Genomic DNA, 19,433 nt, shown 5'->3' with positions numbered 1-19,433 from the left:
TGACAGTGTCCCCTCAGCAGTCAGGTATGACCCACTTGAAAATAATGAGCATTACAAGAGGACAGTCCCCATTTTTAGGTCACGGGTCTGTCTCCACATTTAAGGAAATGGCTGTTCTAGTCACTGAAGCAGCAGTTCTAGATGAAACAATTCAACCAGCAATCTTGTCTCATGCTTGAAGGTAAAATTCTAGTATGTGCCTGGGAAACTTCAAGCAACTTAAGAACTTGCTTTTACTAGTAGGCAAAGAAGGAGAAAAAAAACCCTAAAAATTAGGATTGAAATTTCAGCATTAGAGACATATTATGCAGACACTTCAAGCCAGGAAATGGTATTACAGAATCCTCCATACATCCCTTGGATTTAAGGATTATTTTTTCTATTTTTAATAATTAGGGACTGCCAAAGAACACATCTCGAAGACATTGTAAATGTAATGGCAATGAAAAAAGGAAAGAGGATTAGAAAGGAGGAAGGAAGAGGAGAAGGAAAGACAGTGACCATGTTGCCTAAACAAGAAACTAATGTCTCAGATTTAGGTTGAGCCCAGAGATTTGATTCACTTACTGTTTATCAGAATCACTTCCCTTGCGTTTCCTTGGAATGTCAGGCACGGCGGCATTGAAAGGAGTGGTGGTGGCAGCCTTAGAGACCGGATTCATGAGGCTGGGCCCTCCACAGGCCACACACGGGCTCCCATCCACGGAGAACTTATCTGGCAGCGACAATAAAGGCTCAGTGTCCAGCAAGAGCGGCATTGCTCTGCATCCACTCTCATCCTCACAGGGACAAAAAGTTGTCTGTGCGTGGCTTCTGTGTCTCTGACACAAAAAGCCAAGTCCAGCAAAGAGTGCACCACCTTCCCACAGTGCTGCAATGATCTCACCAACCCAATCAACACACCAAGGCAATATAGAACAGCTCTCCCCTCATACAACCTTTGCTCTTAAATTCCCCCCCACCTCAGACATCCCACTGCAAAATCACCAGCTGTGCCATTTGTCAGCAGATCAAAATACTGTGCCTCAAACTAAATGAAAATTTAAAATATATTGTGAACTATGTTTTTTAATAAAGTGGGATATAAAAAAAAATGGAAGCTTGCTATAATCATATTCCTGACATAAAATCCACAATTACACAGAACATCTGCCACAGAAGTTGGAAGAGTCTCAAAAACTTGTCAAGATCCCTTCACAATTCTTCTCTTAAGGAAAACTGTTGTTTCTGGGAAGGACAGAAGAGAAGACAGAAGTCAAAGGAATCCTAGCAACCTAGTGGGAAAGGAGAACAGTCTCAAGGAACATAAGCACTATCACACTGTTTTTCTGTCTCAACACAGCCATCACAAAGAATCACCCAGCTGATGTTTAGGCAAAGAGACAGAATTAACTGTTTCAGCAAATGCAGGAACTCCTTTAGGCTTCATGTGCCAGTGAGGACAAATGAGAGATGAAGAGATGTCATTTAAGGAAGTGAGCATCTCCTGCTTCTAGCAGGCAGCAAAAACCAAGAGGAGTACTTTGAAAATCCAGCAAGAAGAAAAATGGGACAATTTCTTGTGAGCTTTCTCTCTTTTTTTAGCATCTGTGCTGTTTGCAAAAATGTAGAAACGTGCAAAAACAATGATACAAAGGATATTTTTTTCACACCAGGAAAATTACCTTCTAGGTTTTCATTTGGTGTTGGAATACAGCTCTGGAGAGTTAAATGAAAATAGGCTAATACTCCAACAACAGCTTGCCTGGTCTTCCACTAATCCTCTCTCTATCAAATCAGACAACACAAAGTCAGCTCCTGTTTTATTTTAGAAAGCTCTTTAACTCATTAAGTCACATAGGAAGTTTCAAAAAAAGAGGTGGAAACAAAGAATCAACAAATACTTGACAAATAAGTGACAACCTTTGGACATCTGTAACAGCAAGAAAATCTAGTTATTTCAAATACACATCACATTCAAATTAGGGATGTTAAAATATATAAAAAGAAATGACATAAATATAATAAGTATTTATACAAGACAGTGGTAAATGTCTGAAATATTTTTATGATGAGTCTCTCTAAAAGTCTCATTTTATATTTCTGTTATTAACACAATTCCAAAACAAACAAAAAATGCTGACAGATCCAAAGGAACTGTTTATTTAGAAGGAGTAGTTTTAATTTGCCCAGGTCACAGCATCCTATAATTCCTGATTAAGCTATTGAAATATAATCAGTCTTGATGAATATTCATAAAAGAGTACTTACTAAACAGCAACCTACAAGGTTCCAAGAGCAGAATGCCTTCAGCACAACAGATCCTTCTGTCCTGGAACAAAGCAGGACAGCACAGACCCACTGACCTAAATACTGCTCTGCACACAGATGGCCAGCCTGCTTTCCAAACACTTCCCTTAAAAGGAACAAAATCCAAGGCCTCTTTTACAGGTTTTCCAATTTATCTTCAATATTATTAAACAACTAGGTTTTTTTTCCTCACACTCAAGCAACAATTTCTGAATACTGTACTTAGCTCTTCTACCTTTACTAACAACACCCATTTTCATTATTCTTAAGTGAGAAAACAAAATATGTTCAGATTACCAGTAACAGTGACCTATTAAGAACTTCTACACTACAATTATTAGTTGATAAATTAAATTCTTAACACTATCCCTGGGACAAACTAAATCCCAGTATGATGGGTGGCTGATCTTGGACAAAAACATAAGGTTAAGAATCTGTACTGATCCCTGACATGCTCAGCATGCAGCTTATATTCTTTATATATATATATGTATATATATATATTCTTAGAAAACCCATGAACCAAACCCAAACCCCCATCAACAATGCAAAAGAAAATAAACAGAGAAATAAATGTAAACCTTCAGAACAACCAAGCATAGCTGAACAGTGATTATGTGCAGTTTAACAGAAGAGAGCAAATCTTTTTAATACCTATCACTCACTGAGCAAGAAGTGGGCAGAAACAGCTCCTAAAGCCAAGGCAGCTTTGAGAAGACAGGAAGGGTGATGGAAAATAATCTCTGAGGGCTCCATAACAGCCATCATTACGATACTGGGTGGTTCCAGGGTGCTCACTCTCTCCCTGAAGTGTCCCAACCTTGTGTAGGCTGTGATGAAAGATTTCTTCCCCTCTCTGACTACATGACTTTGGGAGAGCTGAATAAAGGATTTAACATTGTTTAGGTTCACAAAGAGAATGGTCTAGAATGTACCCAAATAACCAGGATTTTTTCTGTGATCAGAAAACCTTGGATTTTTACCTGTTATTTGAGCACCTGGCTGAATTTCTTATACTTGCATTTACTGTGAATATTTTCATATCACTGACATCTCAACAAACGCCTCTAAACACACATGAAACAAACTGAAATCATTCCCAATTTCATAGCACATTTGCTTCACGAGAAATAATATCCAGAAAGACCAATCTTTATTACAAGTTGATGTTTCTATAAAACCAAAATCATTAGTGAATTCTAAAACTACTAGAAACAGTTTAAGTCAACTAGAGATGTTTTGTTTTACCACTCTAAAGGGTGTTACTTACCCTAGTCTGGCTTGCAAGCCAAATAAAATTCCAGCTGAGAAATGACATTTTATTACTGTTCATTCCATTGCTAATGCCCTGGAATACTCATAACCAGATTTTAATGGCAAGTGAACAGTTCCTCAAATACATGTCTATTATAATCTGTGTCTGCCTCTCAGCATTAAGCCTATATGCTTATCTATATTAAAAATCAAATATATTTTTAAAGCATATTATGCACATTGGGACAGATGAAAATAAGGAGAATAATACAGGAACTCCCCCACTGGAATCATTCCCTCTGTGAAAAAGCAAAGACCATCCAAACAGTACAAATACATATGGGAAATAGTTCCTTCCCAGGAAGTGTATCTGAAATGAAAAAACTGTTAGTTCAACACTCATTTTAGTGTATTTCATAACTGGGCAAACAAAATATTTAAGGGATGGTTATCAATATATATTTCTCATAATAAGAGCATCCCCTACTCTTGTGTTTTTCTACATGGAAAAGAAATAAAAATTAGAGTCCCCAAGGGGTCGGCAAAGAAGGGAACAATTGCCAAGGAGCTGCACAAAACTGCTGTTTGGGGGGAGATACAAAGACAAACAAAATCAGCCATGTTCCTGTGTCAGCAAAATTTTTGTGTCAATCCCATGCAATGCATTAAGAAACACAGCTTGGGAGACTCCACATTTTTCCAATTACTGATAATAATATTTTCTAATCCCATGCCACATTCCTGAGCTGTTTTCTCTACAAACACTAAGGTTTTCAATTCCTAAGCAAGCACAAGCTTTTAGAAAAGGTTTATGGCCAAACTCCACCAGCCATAAAAAGGGAGATTCATCTGAACCAATAATGATGTCCACATCTGAAGTAGCCATTCTGGTCCCTCTTGGAGGGAGGGTGATTCATCTCTCCCCAGAATAGATTCCTACATTTGGCTAGATGAAATAAAACAGTTCTAGGGTGATTCATCTCAATCTAAAATAGATTCCTCCAGTTGGTTAGATGAGATACAGCCCAAGAGTGCCTATCTCTAGTCAGTAATTATAAAGGGACCAAAGGAACTGCCTCAGACTTGGACAGCTAAAGATAAGTGAGATGAAACCCACCCCAAGTACAGAAATATCACACAATTCTTAAAACATAAGAGCCACAGACAGCACCTATTTGCATCACATGCAACAAGTTCAAGCCCAAGACAGGCTCTCCAAATTATTGCCCTAATTATGCACTACCTCAAGACCACTCTCCCCTAGCAGGGTTAGCTTTTCTGTCTAGATTTGCAGGATACATATTAGCACTCCAAAAACCAGCAGGAAGATAGAAGTCATGTAGGATTAATAAATAAATAAATTAAAAGAGCTGCCAGTCAGCCCTCATTTATTACCCAGTTTAAAAAAGAATATCCAAATTCAGCTACCAAGATCTTACAGTAAAATGGGCTTGAAATAAAATATCATTAAAGAGGTACATTTATAAAGCTTATGGCGACACTTTCCATAGTCTGGGTATAAGTGAGACTTGGAGAAATGCGGCAGCTCTGCAACGAACTAAATTAATAATGTGTTAACACTGGCACAACCTTTCCAAAAATAAGGAACTTTTAATCCAGCTTCCTATTTTGAAACACTTTCAAAGGAAAGGAGAAGAAAGAGGCTGCTTTGAATTCAGATTTCTAAGACCACGGATACCACAGACTCCGAAAATGTGTATTTTCCAAAGGTATGTACCTGGTATGCACAAAACCCTCCAAACCCCTAGGAATCTGAGCTCTGCCAATTTTTAAGAACTCCAAATTCTGTAGAAGTGAGCATGAAGTGGCACCTGAGGGTTGTGCAGCCCAGCCAGAGCAGCTCCTTTTAGATTGTAAAGTTCTGTCACAATCAACATCATTTTTGGTGGGTCTTTTTGTTTAGTTGTTTTTTTTTTTTTTTTTTTTTTTTTTTTTTTTGGGAGGGGTGGGGGGGTTGGTTTTTTTTTTTCTTCTGTTTGATTTTTGGTTGGTTTTTCTTTTTGTTTGGAGTTTGGTTTTTTTTGTTTGGGTTTTTTTTTTTCCTTTTTTTAAGATGTGAGATGTATCAGCTCTGCTGTGAGGAAAGGCTGAAAGAATTGGGATTGTTCAGCCTGGGGAAAAGAAGGCTTTGGGGTGATCTCATTGTGGCCTTGCAGTGCCTGAAGGGAGCCCACAGGAAAGATGGAGAGAGACTCTTGACAAGGGTCTGGAATGACAGGACAAGGGGGAATGGCTTTACACTGACAGAGGCAAATAACTCCACACCATGTAAATGGTTTCATTTTACTCTGGAGTAAAATTTCTAAACTTTTGGTTTATTTTAATGAATTCTTGCTGCAGATATTCATTTGGGAGCGTGACAATGACACACACAGCCTACACACGTACAGGAGTGCGCAAGGAAGAACGTTACAGGTGCTGTGATATCAGCTTAAGGTCCTGCACATCTCAACACCTATACAACAAAGAACCATATTTTCTACACATAGCTGATAGTTGTTCTAAAAAATTCTTTGAATTTATTTATTTTAGACCTTTAAAATAGGCCAAGAAAAGTGTTTTCAAATTACTTACAGCAAGTCTGGCATCAAGCTCATCACCTACAGTATCTCTTATTGAAAGCTGGGACAACAATCTTTGGAATGAAGTTCTGAAAATAGTAGAAACGTATGGACAAAAGCAGCTTATTCTTTGCCCAAATTTTATAAGTATGTGTAATGCAGGAGCAAGATACAGAGAATTCAGTAATGAAAGCATCTTATGAACAACACTACCCAGAGAATAAACTTGTCTATGTTAAGAACGCTGGATTTGGTTTTAATCTCACAAAATGAAAAAAAGAAAAAATTAAAACACTCTGAATTACATACATTTAAATCAAATAATAACACAGACAACTGATTACTCTCCGCATCTAATTTTACTTATTTTCATTAACTGGAAGAGAAGCAGTGAAGAATCACAACTTACCAGTTAAATGACACATTTACTTCACAGATTTCAAACACAAAGTATTTGGCAAATTCTATCAGTGTATTAAAAAATAAAATAAGGCAGGAACAGCTAATGAAAAGATCCTCCCCAAGGCCTGGAAAGGGTACCCTGCTTTCCCAGGCACTTTCATGCCCACACCAGGTAGAAAGCACTGATAGGAATTGGGAGTCTCATATATCATAGCTCATTTCTGAAAAAAAACCCAACAAACAAAAAACAAACCACAAATCCCTTCCAATTATATACTCCTAGAAGAATGGTAGAGAGTTGTTTTCTTGTAAGTTTTGGAATCGTGTGATTGCAAAATGCTGAGTCCTATCAAGTCAGCTGCAGAACTTCCATGGTTTTAGCTGGCCCTGCAGTCCAAACAGGGAATTTTCAGAAGTTCACAATTATTTGCTTCCAAAATCACCAATCAAATTATTTCTTCTTACAATGAATTTGATTCTTGGATGTGAAACGTTCAGTTTAGAGTTGGTTTTTCATAATGTGCAAATGTACCAACAATGAGGTGTACACTCAAATAAAAAAAAACAACCTAAAAACTTTTAGGCAGGTAATTTTAGTGTGGCACTAACCCACAAACAATTAAGATACTTTTGTCTTAAAAACAAAGAAACCCAAAACTTGTTTATTTAAAATCCACTAAAAGAACAGGTATAAACACAGGCAGCTGAAGAAAGCAGGGATAGGGGTTTATCTCACAATAAAACATGAAAGCCTGTGGTTCACTGATTTCCCAAATCTACTTGTAAATGGAAATGCCTGTGCATTTGTAGTTTTCTTCATTTTGATAGTTTTCTCTCCTTTCAGTATATGCATGATATAGAAACAATAAATCTTAAGTTTTAAGCACTGTTGAGCAGACTACAAAAACGCTACCAAAAAACCCCACCACCACCACTTTGTTTTCAAACTCTACATTATTTGCCACAAAATTTTACAACAGTATTTAAACAATCAAGCAGCACAGACAGAAATACATCAAGGATTTGAGACAACAAGGATCCCCACATACATTAAAGCACACATAACCCAAGAGGCATTTAGAAAACAACTACTAAGCCTAGAAGAATTGGTGCTAACTACACAGACTTGCAGTGATGGCTCAGGAGGGATTGGACCATTTGTGTTCCCCCACACCCCATGCAAAACGCTCCCTTCTACTAGTTTCCAAGCAGGAACACGAGCAGCAGCTGGTGGTTTACAACCACCCTTGATTTAGTATCAGAAACTTATGATTAAAAACATGGAAAGATCAAACCTTGGTCGCCATACAAGCGTGGGCAAACACACACACACACACAGAGGGAGAAAAGCCAGAGTCACTATACCTAAAATACTAAATTCTGTTTACCTACCAAAAAAAAAAAAACAAACCCGTACTAAAGTTTTAGGAAGGCAAGGCTACGTGTCTACAAGAAACAGTGAACTACAAACTAAGTTTAAAAATAACAAAAAAAAACCAAAACCCCCCAGATTTTTAGTGCACATCGCATCAGTATGATGACAGATCTGTCACAGCAGTACAGCACAGTGACCATTACACAGGCGGATGCCAAGAGGATGCTGCCAGGCTCTTTTCACTGCTGCCCAGGGACAGGACAAGGAGCAATGGACAAACTAAACACAAGAAGTTTCACCTCAGCCTGAGGAAGATTTTCTGCACACTGAGGGTGGCAGAGCCCTGGAACAGCTGCCCAGGGAGGGCCTGGAGTCTCCCTCTCCGGGGACATTCAAGACCCACCTGGACACGCTCCTGTGTCACCTGCTCCAGGTGACCCTGCCTTGACACGGGGGTGGACTGGACCATCTCCAGAGGTCTTTTCCAACCCCATTCCGTGATTCTGTGTTTCCGTGTGGGCGATCCAGGTACCTCCACTGAACTCCAATGAGCGGGAGCAGCCAGCGAGGAGTGCCCAGCGGGAATTAGCCATAAAGGCGAGCGGCCCCGGAGCGGCACCGGGCACAGGACCGGCCCCGAGCGCCCTCACGGAAAGACGGCAGTGCCCCACGGGCACCAGCCCCACAACAACACCCGCCCGTGCCACATCACCGAGGCGGGCGGACAGACAGAGAGACAGACACAAACAGGCAGACACACCCCACACACGGCACCCGCCATCGCCCCCCCACGCACGGAGCAAGGCGCGAGAGGGGAGAGGGAGAGGGAGACGGGGCGCCCACCGCCCGCTCTTCGGGCGGACCCGCTCCCACCTTCCGCCGCCCGCCGCTCCTCCTCGGCGCCCTCGGTGCTTCCCGCTCCTGCTTCGGCCATGGCGGGCGGCCCCGTGCCCCGCTCCACAGCGCCCCCGGCACTGCCGGCATGCAGGGGATGAGCTGAGGTGAGCAGAGGAGGAGCCGCCGGGGAGGGACCGCGGGCTGCCCCGCCAGCCGCCCCTCAGCGCCCCCGCCCCGCCATGTTGCCGCCCGCACCCCGCGCCGCGTCTCGCGAGAAGTGCGGCGGTGGCGGCGCCGCCGCGGTCCCCTCACGGGGGCCGCCCAGGTCGGCTTCGATCCCCGGCCTGCAACGAACCGAGAGTTTCAGTGACAAGTGCAATAAAAGGAACTTTTACTCGAGAGACACACCGATGGCTTATTTCAGAGCTGCCCAAGCCTGGGTGCTCTGTGGTGATACCGCAAATAAAGCACTACCGCAGGACTTTCCATGCCATTATTTACACACGGAAATTCAGAGTAAGTTTCCAAGCACAGCACCTCTTTTAGGATTGTTTAGGATTTTCCATGTAAGTTTCCCATGCAGCTGACTTCTATGCATGTCTTCACCTGGGCAGGGTCTTTTCGACATAGACGTGATTTTTTTTTTTTTTTTTTTTTTTTTGTGTGTGTGTTACAGTGAATGTAATTCAGCTGTAGAACACATCGACCTGGAGTATTTTGCCAAGTTAACAGTGTATACACAGATAAACATCAACACTGATTTACTATATCCTTAAAACATGTTACTTCCAGGATGTCCTTGAGTCAGGGATGCTGGCAGCTGCCTCTTCCAATGGGTAGATCTCCATTCTTGCTCGTTAGGCTTGGAAATATACAAAGACCTTACATGAAAGAATATCCTGACTTAAAATAATCTTGGCATATTCCCCATTTTGCAACACTCGAGCTGGTGCCCTGCTCACATCCCTGGGCTGGGCAGGGCTGGTGTTCCTTTCTCTGGGTGTTGTACAATGGATGCTTCATCTGAGGAAGCGTCAGGATTTTGAAATAGTTTTGGTCAGCAGAGACCTTCTGTGAGTGGTCAGAGAGCAGTCCCATCTATCAGTGAAAAGTAGCATAAAATAGAGATAGCCTTCACAAGTGTGCTGAAGTGTGTTAGCAGAGCTGTAGCTGGTTTTTGGCAGTACAGGAGCACACTTCTGAAGTGAATCTGCCCATCACAGTGCTCTGGTTCACACCCTGGAGTGCTGGTGTGAGCGAGGGGTGTTCCTTGTGCACAAAAACCTCAAGGTGTACCTGTAAAAGATTAGTGTGTTCCAGCTGTTCCCAGGCATTCCTTCCCTCCAGCAGATCCCACTAGAACCAGTTGGAAATGAAACCTCTACAACACATGTGGACCTCAGCAGTGCCTCTTCCACGTGACAGAGCCTCTGTCACTGTCCTGCCCTGTGTTAGTGCAGCCTGTGCCCGCTCAGTTCCACTTGCAGCTGTGACAGAAGAAGCTTTTGCTCAAGCACATAAATCCTGAGCTGTGCCATCTCCATGGGCTGCATAGCTGCTGCTTCTCTCTATTGGGGCACCGCAATATAAGAAAAATCTAAAGCTCTCAGAGAATGTCTAAAGTAGGGTTAAGGAGATGATGGTGAAGGGCCTGGAGGTGAAGCCACACAAGGAACAGCTGAGGGCACTTGGTGTGTTCAGCTGGAGAAGAGCAGACTGAGGTCAGAGCTCACAGCAGTTCTGTAGCTTCCTCAGGAGGGGAAGAGGAGAGGCAAGCCCTGATCTCTGCTCTGTGTGGCCAGGGACAGGAGCTGAGGACGGGGCTGGAGCTGTGTCAGGGGAGGGTCAGGTTGGATATCAGGAAAAGGTTCTTCCCCCAGAGAGTGCTGGGGCACTGAACAGGCTCCCCAGGGAATGCTCACTGCCCCAAGGCTGCCAGAGCTCCAGGAGTGTTTGGACAACAACCTCAGGCACAGGGTGGGATTGTTTGGGTGTCTTTACAGGGCCAAGAGTTGGGCTTCAGTGATCCTTCCAACTCAGGATACTCCGTGATTCTATGAACTCAGGCATGAGGGAACTTAAAGTGCAGCTGGTACTGCTCACCAGTGAGGCCAGAGCTGTAGAGCTGGTGATGTGTGGGGGTGGAGAAAACTCCTTCTGCAGGTGTTCTTCTCCCACTGTTCTGGGGGCTTTCCCCTGCCTGTTGGTAGTAATGGGGTTCTTGTGGAGCTGGCAAGAGTAGATGTAATATTTTGCAAAGGATATTACGTTCTTTCATCATCAGTTCTAGTGGTCACTATCTAAGTTAAATTTTATGTCTTTAGAGCTGCAGACAAGGAATCAGTTTTTTCAGATCTAGGGGCAGACTCTTAAGATAAAAACACCCTTTGCTAAAACTGAGTAAGAAAATGTGACTAAATACACATGAAAAGGCAGTTGGGATCGGTCTCTTCTCCCAAGTAAAAAGCAATAGGATGAGAGAGGACAGCTTCAAACAGTGCCAGGGAAGGTTTAGATTAAATATTAGGACAAAACTCTTCAATGAAGAATTGGAAAAGTCTGTCAGGAAAGTGGTGGAGTCACCAGCCCCAGAGGTATTTAAAGCACGTGTGGATGTGGCACTTGGGGATGTGGTTTAGTGGTGAATTTGGCAGTGCTGAGACTTGATGAGACTCTATGGTCTCCAGGGTCTTCTCCAAGCAAAATGATTCTGTGATTCTGAGGGCTAGAGAAAGTAAATCCTCACAAAACACTGTGAGCCAAATGCACCTATGAATTTTATGCAATGTGGTGGAAAATCAGCAACTCACCTAGCTAGGTAGAGTTGGGGGAAAAAATGAACCCAACCAGAAAACAAGGATGTGTTTCCTTCATAGCTTTCAGAGATGTAGGCAGAATTCACTTGTCTAAGCTCCAAACTATAATCTCGAGGATGGTTCCTCAGACAGAGTCCTAAGCTCCATTCGTGACATCTTTTATAATTGGAAGCTCCCAGCACATTTCCCATCTGATGTGGAAGTTCCTTGTCTGTGTGGGAGTGGGCAACTCAGCATCTTGCCTGTGGCAGACCCCAAGGGTTAGAGCATGTGGAAGGAGTGGGTGCATAGCTCTGACAGAATATTCCAGGGAAAAGGCCAGGGAATCATGGCTCCCAGCTGGGGGTGCCGCTGAAAAAACCCCATGGCGCTTCTGTGACAGTCTCAATGCACACTTCTTCATAGGGTGCTTTTTTCCCTTGGAAATCTGACTTTTCACTGTAGAGCTTTATGTTTTATGTAATCCCACTGTTACTACTGCAACTATATATATATATATATATATATATATATATATATATATAGGTATTTCCATCATTATGGGTTCAGCTGCTCTTGCAGAGTTTGCATTGAACAGAAGGAATTGCAAACCCTTTCTGCCCTAAATGAAATAAAAAACACAAGGGAGAGCTAAAAATCAGTTAAGATGCTGTTGCTGTCTTTGAGAAAACTGCTAGCATTAATGCACACTTATTTTATTCATATACCACAACTGATACTGAGAAAAATTTTTAACGATTTATTCCCAGGAAGCTTAAATGTCATCTTTTGTCCTGCTAAAATACTGTCTTGCCCCAGTTTTGAAGCTGGGAGCTCCCTCCTTCAGGTTTGCATCATCAGTGGACACCCAAATGCTAACGGGATTTCAGAAGTGAGTCAGCCACACTGACTGAAAATGTTTCAGGGACTCAGGAACCACAGAAAGTTGAATATGGCAGTTGTTATAAAGCTCGATGAGTTAAACATTTAAATATTCCCCAAAAGTGTTTTAACAAGCTTAATAGCTAAACAGCTATTAAATACAAACTCTCCACATGGGAACATTAATGAGGACATTTAAAATCTTTGGGGTTTTTTTTAACTGCCTCACTAGAAACAGAACTGCCTACCTGATTCACATTTTATTTCATATTTTTCAGTGCAGTTGCAATTCGCTGTGGATGTTTTTGGCACTAGGTCAGAAAATCAGATCAATCTCTTGGCAGTATTTCTGCCTGTCATGTTCCTCCTCCATGGTCAGTGTCATGTCAGCCAGCACTTGGATAATTCCTACAAATATAAAGGGCTGCCAGATCATTAACACAGATCTGAGACATCATTTATTATACTCATTTCTTGTTCAAAGGTGATGATTGGGCTCTTTGCTGAACCTTTAATACTTGACAGTAACTGGTGTTTATAGCACAGTTTGCCTCCAGTCTTGGCAGAGCAGGATCCCAGTTTATGTAAGGCACTGATTTTGAGTAGGCCACACTTGATATTTTTGCCCCATTTTAAGGTGAGCACTTTCTCTTGAGTAGCTTTCAGCAATAAAATAGGGAACAGAACGCTTTATGTAAGCCACAGATAGCCTGTTTTCTCCAAACAACTTATACAACAACGTGCTAAAGGGGTAAAAATAACAATCAAACCTCGGGGCAGTTAAATAATAGTCTGGGACTGAGCACTTAAAGTGTCTGTATAATTCCTCCTTTTTTCCTCTCCTGTCACATCCAAAGCATGGCATGTCTCAGCTGTTTCCCAGCATGTGGGAGCTGCTGTCCCGATGATGTGGATCTCTTTGTGTATTTGCTGGGGCCAAGCTGGCCCCACACACACTCACTGACAAGACCTGGGAGGGGGAACACTGGGAGTCACTCCGCATTATTAGGGTGACTTGTACTACTTCTCACAAAAATACCCCTGAATGACTGCTTGGGGCAAGCCAGAGAACTTTTTTCTGCTGAAACTTAATAGCAGGAAACTGAAGTGACTCAGTTTTGTAAGTTCAAACAGAGATTTTTCATAACCTTCTCTCCCAGAACACTAATGTTTATGGTTTCCCCTAAGACCATGGGCTTATATGACTGAAAGTACAGAATCAAGTGTGGTTTTGTAGAGGACATAGGAGCAAGTTAGCTAGTTACAAGAATTAATCTTTTTTTTTTTTTTATATCTATTTCAGTCTTCTATTTGTATTTTATTCTGCTTGAAGGTCACTGGATTACTTTTAAGGGCACCACAAGCAATTTACTGACTTTGCTACAAATTCTGTGTCTATGTATTGGTAAAATCTGCTGTCACTTTAAAGCAATATTTCTTTCCCAAATCAGAGAGTCTTTAGCTTCAAAAATTATGTAAATAGCATAATCATACTGTAATTGGCTAATAGTAAAAATAGGCTCTTTGAAATTATTTGTGCTCAATAATTACTATGGAAGCCCCTCAGAGAAGCAAAAAAACAGCACCAAAAAAATAAAAATCAGGCTTCACTAGCAATGAACTGTGCTGTGCTGGCACAATACCAGGAGCATGGATTGTGTTCTGCAGTATCCAACTGGATTGTGACAGGGATATACTCTGGCCTTGGACATCTGGGAGTCATGGACAAATTCCTTTCATGGTGAAACAAGTTTAGCTCGAGAAAATCATCCAAATCCTACTTGCTCTCCCTCTCTAATGTCAGTATTGGAGCCAGCAGGATGACAATTTAGTGTGTGATTTTCTAACAAAATTAAAGGCAATCCAAAGGATTAACATTTTCTAAAGTGCCTGCTTAATTTTGGAGTCCAGGCTTGCAAGGTTTTTGCCCACAAAATAATACACTTGCTTGTAAATCTCTTACCCCAGAGTCTCTCAATTTGATGGTGTCACTTCTGATTTAAAAACAAAATAATCTTCAGTTTTGAAATAGCCTTTTTGCTCCTGGCATAAGCTATTAGTTTCTGAATGTCTAATGAGAGCCTAAAAGTGGCATATAAATAAATAGTACATTTTGCAAAGTTTTCTCAAGGCATTAATTTGATTTTGGTTATTAAAAACCAGGTAATATTGTCCTGTTTAAAAGCAGAAGTGCCATGTGAGTTACCACTGTGTTTGAAGCCAAAAGGCCTCCCCTCCACTCACTGCTTTTCAACTAGCTGAGTTGTATAAATAGTGAAATCTTTTTGTCTCATTTGTAAGGAACACCAAGGCATGGCATCAGCAACCATTTTGCTTTGAAGACCATCCTTGTTCCTAGTTTCTTTAGGCTTTAGATAGGGATCTTCTGCTGACGTCAATGGGAGTTGGATGAGACCTCAAAGAAAGCCTGCTGGACTGAAGATCTTGACGTGTGTGTCTAGATTGCTAGTGATTTCACCCTGTCCCAATCAAAAGAGTCACTGAAGTTCTTATCTGATCATCCACTAGTATTAAGCAGATACAGTGAAGTTGGAAGTAGAACTGGGGAAATGAATTGTCCAAAGCTGTTGCAGTTTTGCATTCCTAGTAAATCACTGCTCCCATTTCCAGTCGGTTTTGTGCACGGCCACACGAGCCCAGACGAGGTCAGGGGGAATATCTTGGCATCTGCCTCCTGTTGGAGCTCCATCACCGCCATCTCCCAGCCTGTACAGCCATGCTGGGGGCAGGTCCTGCACAGAGCTCTGGAAGGAAGGACGGAAGGACGGACGGAAGGATGGACGGAAGGAAGGAAGGAAGGAAGGGTGTTACCTCCATGTGTCTGTAACACTCTCTTCTGTAGCTGCAGTCTCTCTTGCAAGATGTGGAGCAGGGGCTGTGGTTTCACTTTTACACAACAGCTTTAAGGGCTCAGCGCTCACTCTGCTGACGAGCTGCCTTCATCCTTCAATTCCAAGGGCAGGAACTGTAAAAGCAAGGGCAAAGATTTTGTCTTTGGAGTGGGGAGGATGGGCAGAGGCACCTGGAGGGGAAGGAGATGCTGCCAGTGGAAGTGAACTGCCTGGGGACAGCACGGAGAGCCAGCATGTATTCCTGGAGGAGGGAGAAGCCGCAGCAGATGGTGGCTCACTAGAAACAGATTAAAGCAGCTGGTACAGAAACAAGATGTGGCACTGAGGGTTGGTTCAGATCCAAAACAAACTGTTCCTAGCAGAGCTTGGGCTTGGTTGGGAAAGGAGAACCCTGTGCTCATTCCCTCCTCAGTACAAGGAGATTGAAGTCTGTGCACCCCATCTCCCCCAGGAACAGAGACCTCCAACGGCTCAGATAACCCAGGAGTAGCACTAGGAGGAGCAGGAGGCGGAAGGGATGAGCTCCCTCTGCGTTGGAGAGATTAATTTCCTCTCACACCCACTGCAGCAGTGCTCCTGAGTGATGAAGTGTCCAAACCCTGGTACCAGTTCAGTGTGTGACAGACACATCAATTTGCCCTTCAGCTGTCCCAGTATTAATGCACCTGGAAGCTGGTGGATTTTAGGAGCAGGCATTCCATGCTACAGAGCCTGGCACAGCTGAACCCAGCGTGGCTCATAAGGAACAGGGCCTCCACCCACCCTTAGAACCTGCTTTCGCCTGGGAAATTCAGCTGTGGGGCAGGCATTTTAGTACCTCTCCAATATTTAAAATTTACATGTGTGATGAATCACATTACCTTAGAACAATGGAATCACAGAACCATGAAGGCTGGAAAAGACCTCCAAGATTGCTGGGTCCAACTTGTGCCTGATCCCCACCTTGTCACCCAGCCTGGAGCACTGAGTGCCACATCCAGTCCTTCCTTAAAAGCCTCCAGGGATGGGGACTCCAAACCTCCCTAGGCAGCCCCTTCCAATGCCTGACAGCCTCTACATTTCCAAACACATTAAGCACTTCCTGAACTGCAAATATACCCTTGCCTAGTCCAGAGCCGGGAGCCACTATTGTCCCCACTCCCAAGACAGACAGACTGTTTGGATTTTCCTCCCTTCTCCCTCCTTAGGAAGATTGTCAGAAAAAGCCTTTTATTGTCTAAAGCATTATTGTTTTGCTTAGGTACCAGGCACACTTTGTATAAGAACAAAGAAATAAAAAATATAGATATTTGCAGTATGTCTTATAAACCCTAAACTAATATAAGATTTAAAAATATATTTACCCATGCTGAGAGCATAGCCTCCATATTTGCCATTCAAGTGCTTTTTCTGAGGAATACCTGATTTGGTAATGCAAGGAGGTAAAGTACTAAACCTATATTTCCTTATGATGTGTATCTCTGCCATACAATCATGCACAGTCAAGGGAAGAAAAAGGTGATCCCATTAAATAGAATTTGCAAAACTCTGTTGTATTTTTACTGAGAGCAGCAATACTGGAGTGGAGGGAGAGAGGCCTCCTGTTCTCAGGAGGGCTCCAGACAAGGCCAGGCAGTGTCTGCTCACTTCTCTTGGCTTTCAGCTGCTCCACTCTGATAATCTTTTTACACAACTTTCACTGCTTCTGCTGCTCTGAACTTGGCAGGGAAAGTGGAACAGTAGGACAGAAAGGCTTCTATATAGTGGATCAAAGGACACAACTGCCCCTGAAGCCTTTCCTGGATGAATTACAGCCTATGGGGAAGGTAAGACTCTGGAGAACATCAGTAACCATTTGAGAAGTAGCTTCTTCATGTAACTGCAGGTGGGATAAATCAAAGAATATTTGCTTTCTCTACTGTCTGATGGAGTGTAACAACACTGGGGTGTTTTGTTGTCCATGGAATTCAAGATGAGAATCCACAAAATAGGATCTCAATTCCTTAGACATCTCCCATTCTGGAAAAGAAATCCAGTACACTGGGCTGAAAGAAACAAAAACTGCAACTTTACAAAAAGAATGCTACTTTTATTTTCAAATGCTGTAAAAAGCCTCATATAAATTTTTATAATGCTTCTATGTAACTTTCCCAACCACAACTAATGAAACAGTCTAGGAAAAATATAGCAGTTGCCATTTTGACTCCAAGAACAAGCTGCTGTGAGATCCCAGCAGTAAAAGGACACGGTACAGTGTGTTACACCACCTGTAATTGCTTGTGTTATTGAGAAAGTGAGAGCACTTCCTAAGCATTACGTGGGCTAGACTGCAGCATTCCCTGCTTGCTGGGCACAGGAAGAATGCCACCCCTGGGGAAGGAGCTGACAGCAGAGCTGTGTGCTGTTCCTGGTGCCCCCTGGCTGAACTCCCTCTAGCAGATAAGGTGCCCTTATCCCAGACTGTCTCCAACAGCTCAGGTGGGGAACGATTGACCTATAAAAATAACACTTCTATAACTCTCCAGCAAGGCAAATTGAACAGTGCAAATGCAGTATCAACAAGATTTGATTTCTGAACGCTGGCAATTTTTTAAACTCCTTTTGCACATGAGACAACCTCTGCTGATGTCCTGTACCTAAGGCCACTCACTCATGCTGATTGGAGATGGAACGAAGTGCAAAAGCTCAGCTGCAGTTCCCAATCTAAGCTTCCTCCCCACTTTCAGGGAATTCCAATCCAGAATTTGGATTCAGGCTCTACACTTCCATCAATGCACTCAAGTTTTCCCTGCTGGAATAGATAAATGTCCCAGCAAACCTCTGATAACAATTTGCATACACAATTTCACGTTTTAACAAAAGTTTAACAAAACATACTTCCAGAAAATAAATTTTCACATGGTTGCAATCATCAAGCCATTTCAGGATCTTTGGTACTCCAAGAATAAGAAAAAATAAATGGCACAGTGACAAACATTGCCAAAGGAAAATACACAGCCATCCAAAGGAATCAGACAGAAAAAACAAAATTAAAGATATGTTGCACTTCCATTTTTTTTGAAAGCCAGTGTAGATTAACCTGCTGTTCTCTTTAATCCATTACAGTGTCACAGTTTCACCTTTAAAAAAACCCCATATCATCCTAAAAGCAGTAGTTAATATTGTTTAACTTGACTTACTGATTAAAATAATACTATTAAAAAAAATTTTAAAAACTCAACTACCACAATACAGGAGTTTATGCTAGATAGGCTGCAAGCTGTTTCCTTATGGATGTAACTCGTATGTGAGCACTGATATGATTAATCATCTGCAGTTTTAAATTAGTATTATCTTTAGTGTTGCAAGTAGAAGGGTTGAGCTTTTTCCCGAGTTTGTAAACCAGTGAGTATGTACAGACAGAGTTGTTTAATAGATAGCTTTAAATTAAGTGTGTATTTCTCTGCCCTCCCCTAAGCCCCACAAGAAAAAAAAAAAATCACCAGTATCACTGAGCATTTACAGTTTCCATGAAACTGAGCTTGTCTCAACAAGTTTGAGCAAAGACTTCTTTGCAGTTAATGGGGTTACTGTGCTCTTCTGAAAGGTGGTGGTTCCAGGAATTCCAATTCCAGTGCACATGGTGCTCCACGGATGAGACTGGAAATTAAAACCAATGAAAATTATTTTGAATAGCAGTGTCCTTTGAGGCCAAGTTTGCATCTCAGGGTTTTTTTTTTCTCCTGCCTGAGCTTCTCTGTTTTGGAGCCAAGGCCTTAGGAAAGGCATTTCCTTTCCTGAGAAGCCTCAGGAGCTGTTGGGGCACTGACAGAACAATGCCTGAAAGGTGGAATTAAGTTATTGTTTTTGAGTTATTGTTTTTCTACAGCCTTTGGATGGCCACAGGTTGAGCCTCAGCATTCTGACAAGGCTAAGAACAACACTGGAGAATTTTTAAGGACCTTGCTCCAACAACAGTACAGGGATGTTAATTGGTGTAATGTCTGGGAAGCAAATCTGGGAGATCAAGGAGCTGTTCCTGCCTCTGTCCAGTGTGGTAAGTACATTTCTCTCTCTCTCAGGATTTTTTATTGAGATGCACAGAGAGAAATGAAAGAAGAAACAATTTCTATTTCTCTCTGTGCATCTCAATAAAAAATCCTGAGAGAGAAAGAAATGTGCTTAC

At 42.2% G+C, this 19,433-nt stretch overlaps 2 protein-coding genes across 11 annotated transcripts in view; both read right to left on the bottom strand.

Moving 5' to 3' along the window:
• Nucleotides 1-9,007, bottom strand: part of BMAL2 (basic helix-loop-helix ARNT like 2) — a 44,731-nt gene extending 35,724 nt beyond the window's left edge. Inside the window, 4 exon segments of the mRNA XM_053979143.1 lie at nt 568-715; nt 8,776-8,895; nt 8,898-8,973; nt 8,975-9,007. Of these exon segments, the coding sequence (XP_053835118.1) occupies nt 568-715; nt 8,776-8,895; nt 8,898-8,973; nt 8,975-8,980 (350 nt within the window). The 5' untranslated portion in view covers nt 8,981-9,007.
• An 8,329-nt stretch (nt 9,008-17,336) lies between these two features.
• The window catches only part of STK38L (serine/threonine kinase 38 like), a 58,915-nt gene continuing 56,818 nt past the window's right edge, over nt 17,337-19,433 (bottom strand). For 9 of the 10 annotated variants that reach the window (XM_053978482.1, XM_053978475.1, XM_053978483.1 and 6 more), the window contains one exon: nt 17,337-19,290. The gene's annotated coding sequence lies outside the window, so the exon portion shown is untranslated. The remainder of the gene's footprint in view (nt 19,291-19,433) is intronic. The other variant, XM_053978484.1, reaches the window with a different exon arrangement.

Source organism: Vidua macroura, chromosome 5 (assembly GCF_024509145.1).
Source record: "Vidua macroura isolate BioBank_ID:100142 chromosome 5, ASM2450914v1, whole genome shotgun sequence".
Taxonomy (NCBI): Eukaryota; Metazoa; Chordata; class Aves; order Passeriformes; family Viduidae; genus Vidua; species Vidua macroura.
The sequence above is the reverse complement of the archived record's forward strand: the minus strand, read 5'-3'. Positions and strand labels throughout refer to the sequence as shown.